The 6,637-nt window shown below is 41.5% G+C and overlaps 1 protein-coding gene across 1 annotated transcript in view; it reads left to right on the forward strand.

The window, feature by feature from the left end:
* Positions 1-405: 405 nt before the first annotated feature.
* Positions 406-6,637, forward strand: part of LOC107003599 — a 7,703-nt gene continuing 1,471 nt past the window's right edge. Inside the window, exons 1-2 of the mRNA XM_015201927.1 lie at positions 406-3,905; positions 4,088-6,559. Of these exons, the coding sequence (XP_015057413.1) occupies positions 406-3,905; positions 4,088-6,559 (5,972 nt within the window). The remainder of the gene's footprint in view (positions 3,906-4,087; positions 6,560-6,637) is intronic.

Here is a 6,637-nt window from a genome sequence, read left to right on the forward strand (position 1 = left end):
TGTTTTTAAACCTTTTGATTTTGTTGTTTTCTTGAAGTTTTGGTGAATGATTCCAAATTAATCTGTTTGAGTTGTCTAAATTTTTGAACTACGTAATGATCTGATTCATGCAATAACATGATACGTAGGCAACCTCCAAAGGGTCCGATCAGAATTTATTTTTTCAAAACTTTTTCTTTTTTCTAAAAAAAAAAAGGACAATAAGCAAAGCAAAGATGGGATGAAACAATGGCCTTCCGAACCGATGTTACTATGTGATTAATAAGTGTGTGATTAATTTATAAAATTGTCTAACCCCTAACAAGTTTGTTCATTTCACATCAACTCTAGTTAGCTTTCGGTGGTTAGGTTTGTGGTAAACTGGCAGAGCACCCGTACTTTACCAGGTCTAAGGTAAGAGCGTCAATGACAACCAATACTGAATCTATGGTGAATCCAACGGACACTCCAATTGATTCAACAACAAGAGAGACAGTCACTGTTGAAGAAAATCGGACGCTGAGAAATATTATGGCACAATTGTGGCAAGCCTGGGCCAATGGACAAGAACCACCAACGTCTATTCCTGGTTTTCCTGAGATCACTAGTATTCGATCTTCATCTTCTCAGGTCCCAATATCAGAACCGTTCTTCCCTCCAGGGTATGGTCCATTTGATAATTGTGGGGCCGGGCCATCAACAACACATCCTCAAGGCATGCCATTTAGGAATACTCCCATTGTCACAACAGTTGCACCGGTCTATACACTCCCACAACCGACTGTGACGCAAAGAGCAGCTCAAGACGGACAATTCACCACTCATCCAGAGCAGTACTATACTCCTGGGATAGCATTTGGGGGCCCTAACTCTGTTCAATTTGGTTCCGCTATTGATGTTGAGAGGCCCACTCCAGGCTCAGAGCAAGAAGAAATGTTGAAAAAAATGAAAAGCATCGAGCAACACATGAAGAGCATGCAAGGGTTAGGAGGGCACAAAAGTGTCGCATTCAAAGACTTGTGTATGTTCCCAAATGTCCACCTGCCACCTGGGTTCAAAACCCCTAAGTTTGATAAGTATGATGGACACGGTGATCCCATAGCCCACCTTAAGAGATACTGTAATCAACTTCGGGGTGCAGGGGGTAAAGAAGAATTGCTCATGGCTTATTTTGGTGAAAGCCTGACTGGTGTTGCCTCAGAATGGTTTATAGATCAAGAGATTTCCCACTGGCACATATGGGATGATATGGCTCAAGATTTTGTTAGACAATTTCAGTACAATGTCGACATTATGCCAGATCGTAATACACTCTCCAATACAAGAAAAAAACCAAGTGAAAGCTTCAGAGAATATGCTATCAAATGGAGGGAACAAGCAGCCCGAGTCAAGCCCCCATTAAATGAGCAAGAATTGGTTGATATCTTTATAGAGGCTCAAGATCCTGACTACTTCCACCACCTCACAGCCGCAATGGGAAGACCGTTTCACACAGCAATCAAAATTGGGGAAATGGTCGAAAGTGGTCTCAAAACAGGAAGGATCGTGAGCCAGGCAGCAATCAAAGCTACCACACAGGCCATTCAAGGTGGTTCAACAAGTTTTGGAAATCGTAAAAGGAAAGAGGAAGTTATTTCACTGGCATCAGGGTCAAGAGGAGCTCAGAGAAAGTCTAATTGTCCTTACACATCAGTTCAGGGACAACTTAGCTATCCTCAGCATTACTACCCTTATGCTCCTCAATATCCAGTATCTCCATCTCCGTACCCGGTCTTAAATGCTCAGTCATATGTGCATCCTCCCAATCGCCCACATTTTCGGGCCCCATCTCAAGGAAACTTTCGCCCACAACGGCCACCCTATCAAGTCCCTTACAACTCTCCTCTTATGCGGAATTATGCTCAAGATCAAGCACAGAAAAAGAAATTCACTCCATTGGGGGAGTCGTACTCCAGCTTGTTTCAGAAGTTAAGAAAGATAGGAGCGATTGAGTGCATCCCACCACATCGTCTGAATCCAAATGCTCCAGGTTTCCAAGCCAATGAAAGATGTGAATACCATTCAGGAGCCCCAGGACACAGCACTGATAATTGTTGGACCTTGAAGGGAGCAATAGAGAAGCTGATCGAGCATGGAGTTGTTGTTGTGACAGATGATCAAAACACTCCCAATGTGACCAATAACCCACTTCCAGCTGAAAACAACTTAGTGGGTATGGTTTGTGATGATCAAGAGTACAGACTCCTCAGCAAAATGGGAAAGTTGTTTAGGAAGATTGGAGAAGAAGACAAGTCAATGAAGAGTTTAAAACCAGTTGCCTCTTTAAGTGCGGAAGGTGTCAATCTTGACACCAAAGTCTTGTGCGTCCCGGGGGTTTCAAAGGGGATTGAAGTTCGAGCAGCTATGCCAAAGTTGTATGTATCAAAAGGCTTTTCATTAACACAACATGACCAAAGTGGCTTGACCAAGATGAAAGAGCCTATTTTTGTTAAGCCTGTTCAACAGCTTCCAGTAATTGATTCAAAGGCTGTCCCTTGGAACTATAACAAAACTGCAGTGGTTTATCAAGGAAAGGAGATTGTCGAAGAAGTTGATGAAGCGGGAGGTTTGACACGCTCTGGAAGATGTTATTCTCCAGAAGAATTAAGAAAAGGCAAGATGACTGAAAATATCCAAGTACCACTAAAGAAAGCAGTTACTGAAGAAGAAAATGCAGAATTTCTAAAAAAGCTTAAGGTTCCAGATTACTCTGTCGTGGAACAATTGAAGAAGACGCCTGCACAGATTTCACTGTTGTCTCTACTTTTGCACTCAGAAGAACATCGTCTTGTGTTGAATAAGGTTTTGAATGAAGCACATGTGCCAAAAGAGACCACAGTAAATCAGTTGGAGAATATGACCAGGCGCGTCTTCGAGTCAAACGCCATCACTTTCACTAATGATGAGTTGCCCAAGGAGGGAGCTGGACACAACAAAGCTTTGCATCTTACAGTGACATGTGAAGGTTACTATGTAAAGAGGGTCATGATAGATGGAGGGTCAGGGGTAGACATATGTCCTCTTTCTACGCTGCAAAGCTTGAAAGTTAACACTGACAGAATTCGCCCCAGTAATGTATTTGTGCGAGCTTATGACGGCTCAAGGAGGGATACCATTGGTGAAATCAAGTTAAACATGACAATTGGGCCAGTAGTCTTTACGATTGTGTTCCAAGTAATGGATATGGAAACATCTTATAATTTTCTACTAGGAAGGCCATGGATCCACATGGCTCGAGCCGTCCCATCAACACTACATCAAGTTGTCAAGTTTGAATACAACAATCAGGAAATCACTGTTCATGGGGAAGATGATTCACCTATTTACAGAGATCCATCCGTCCCATACATTGAGGCAAAGGAAGGATGTGATTCTGTTGTTTACCAGTCTTTTGAGGTTGTATCAGTGGATCGCTTTAAAGAAAGAGAACCTATCATCCAATCATGTATCTCTTCTTCCGCTTCAATGGTAGCAACGACGATGCTCAAATATGGTTATCAACCCGGTAAAGGTTTGGGAGTATGTTCGCAAGGAATCGTGGATCCCATTACTCTTTTAGGAAACCAAGGCACCTCTGGCCTCGGATACAAACAAAGCAAGAGAAATGGAGATAAAGCTAAGAACCACAAAAGGATTGATTGGTCGTTGCCACAACCGATTCCCCATATTTCTCATTCTTTTATCAAACCGCAGGGTTCAGAATTGAAAGATTCATTCACTCTTGAAGACATTGAAGAAATCATTGAGGATCTCAGTCAGTTGTTTTGTGAAGTAAATATGGTCCAAGTTGGTGAAGGCACAAGTCATGCCAATATGCAGCTCGTGGGCTCAGGTGTTGAGTTAAACAATTGGGAAGCCACTCCTTTCCCCATAAGGAAGGAGTCGTGGTAGTTTGTTTTGCTACTCTTTTGTATTTTGTTGTTCTCAGGGTTGTGGTCCGAATAGTTCAAAGTATTTTGTTATTGTCAACCCTTCTGTCCCTTTTGATGTCAATGAAATGAAATTTCAGCTTCATAGTAAATTTTGTTTTTTTTTTCTCCTCTCTTAATTCTTATTTTCTATTTTTCAGTTCTGTAAATGACGGCTTTGATAACATGACATGCATGCGGAATTCACTCCCTGATTTCAAAGAGTTGTTTATTCTTGAATCACCAAGTCAAGAGGTGGAATATGATGAAGAAGAGGCTTTTAGGGAAATTAATAGGGAACTGGAACAGTTTGAGCACAAACCGAAGCCTAATCTTAGTGAAACTGAGACAATCAATTTGGGAAGTTCCGAGGATGTTAAGGAAATAAAAATAAGTTTACATATCAATCAGGAAATTAGAGAGGCAATAATACAACTTTTGTTTGAATACAAAGATGTATTTGCTTGGTCTTATGATGACATGCCAGGTTTGAGTGTTGATTTAGTGGTTCATAAGTTGCCCGTTTATCCTGATTGTCCACCCGTCCAACAGAAAAGAAGGAAATTCAAACCGGACGTGAGTGAAAAAATCAAGGAAGAAATAATGAAACAATTGAATGCAAAGGTGATCCAAGTTATTCGTTACACTACTTGGTTGGCAAATATTGTTCCTGTGCCGAAAAAGGATGGAAAGACAAGAGTTTGTGTTGACTATCGGGATTTGAACAAGGCTAGTCCAAAAGACAACTTTCCATTGCCAAATATCCACATCCTAGTTGATAATTGTGCAAAACACGAAATGCAATCTTTTGTGGACTGTTATGCGGGGTATCATCAAATCTTGATGGATGAAGAGGATGCTGAGAAAACTGCTTTCACCACTCCATGGGGAACTTATTGCTACAGGGTCATGCCATTTGGTCTTAAAAATGCTGGGGCGACTTACATGAGGGCTATGACCACCATGTTCCATGATATGATGCATAAAGAAATTGAAGTATACGTCGACGACGTAATCATCAAGTCTAAAACACAAGTTGATCATGTGCAAGATCTGAGAAAGTTCTTGGAAAGAGTACGAAGATATGACCTCAAGCTTAATCCAGCAAAATGTGCATTCGGAGTTCCATTTGGAAAACTTCTGGGTTTTATTGTCAATAGAAGGGGAATCGAATTGGATCCCTCCAAAATAAAAGCCATTCGAGATCTGCCATCCCCGAAAAATAAAACCGAAGTTATGAGTCTACTTGGGAGGTTGAACTACATCAGCAGGTTTATTGCTCAACTTACAACCACATGTGAGCCCATTTTCAAACTTTTGAAGAAGGATGCTGCTGTCAAGTGGACAGAAGATTGTCAACGAGCTTTTGAAAAAATCAAGGAGTATTTGTCCAACCCTCCCGTGTTGGTACCGCCTGAACCTGACAGGCCTCTCTTTCTATATCTTTCAGTAACAGATAATTTCTTTGGGTGTATTCTCGGTCAACATGATGCTACAGGAAGGAAGGATCAAGCTATCTACTACTTGAGCAAGAAATTCACTAGTTATGAGGTCAAGTACACCCTTTTGGAAAGGACGTGTTGCGCCCTAACTTGGGTAGCTCAAAAGTTAAGGCATTACTTATTGTCCTACACAACTTACCTCATATCAAGGATGGATCCTCTAAAGTACATCTTTCAGAAGCCAATGCCAACTGGCAGACTCGCGAAATGGCAAATTTTGCTCACTGAATTTGACATTATATATGTCACTCGCACTGCAATGAAAGCCCAAGCTTTGGCAGACCACTTGGCAGAGAACCCAGTCAATGGGGATTACGAACCATTGGATACATATTTTCCAGATGAAGAGATTAACTCAATTGAGGAAGTAGGTTCAAATGGAAATCAAGCTTGGCAATTGTACTTTGATGGAGCAACCAACACCAAAGGCACAGGGATTGGGGCAATTTTAATATCGCCCACAGGGAAACATTACCCTGCAACAGCTCGACTTCGCTTCTTTTGTACAAATAACACCACTGAGTATGAAGCTTGCATCATGGGTCTAAATATGGCAATAGATTTGGGTGTGCAAGAATTAATTATGTTGGGAGATTCTGATTTGCTTATCCGACAAGCTCAAGGCGAATGGAAAACTCGAGACCTCAAGCTCCTTCCATATAGACAATGTGTCGAAGATCTTAGCAAAAGGTTCAGGTACATTGAGTTTAGATACATTCCCAGGTTTCATAATGATTTGGCCGATGCCCTGGCTACTTTGGCCTCAATGCTTCCCTATCCTGGAAACACTTACATCACCCCATTAGAGATTCAAGTTCGGGACCAACATGGCTATTGTAATACAGTGGAAGCAGAACCTGATGGTGAGCCATGGTACTCAGACATCAAGAATTTTTTGAAGACAGGGAGATGCCCCGAACATGCCAACAAAAGCCAAAAAAGAACTATTAGACGTCTGGCTAATGGTTTCTTTTTGAGCGGGGATGTTTTGTATAAACGAACTCCGGATTTGAATTTATTGAGATGTTTGGATGCTGAAGAAGCCGAGAAAATTATGAATGAAGTGCACGCTGGGGTATGTGGACCACACATGAACGGATATGTCCTTGCCAAAAAGATACTCCGGGTGGGGTATTATTGGCTTACCATGGAAAGAGATTGCTTTCACTTTGTGAAAAAATGTCATCAATGTCAAATCCATGGAGATCT

The sequence above is a fragment of the Solanum pennellii genome, chromosome 11, assembly GCF_001406875.1.
Source record: "Solanum pennellii chromosome 11, SPENNV200".
Taxonomy (NCBI): domain Eukaryota; kingdom Viridiplantae; phylum Streptophyta; class Magnoliopsida; order Solanales; family Solanaceae; genus Solanum; species Solanum pennellii.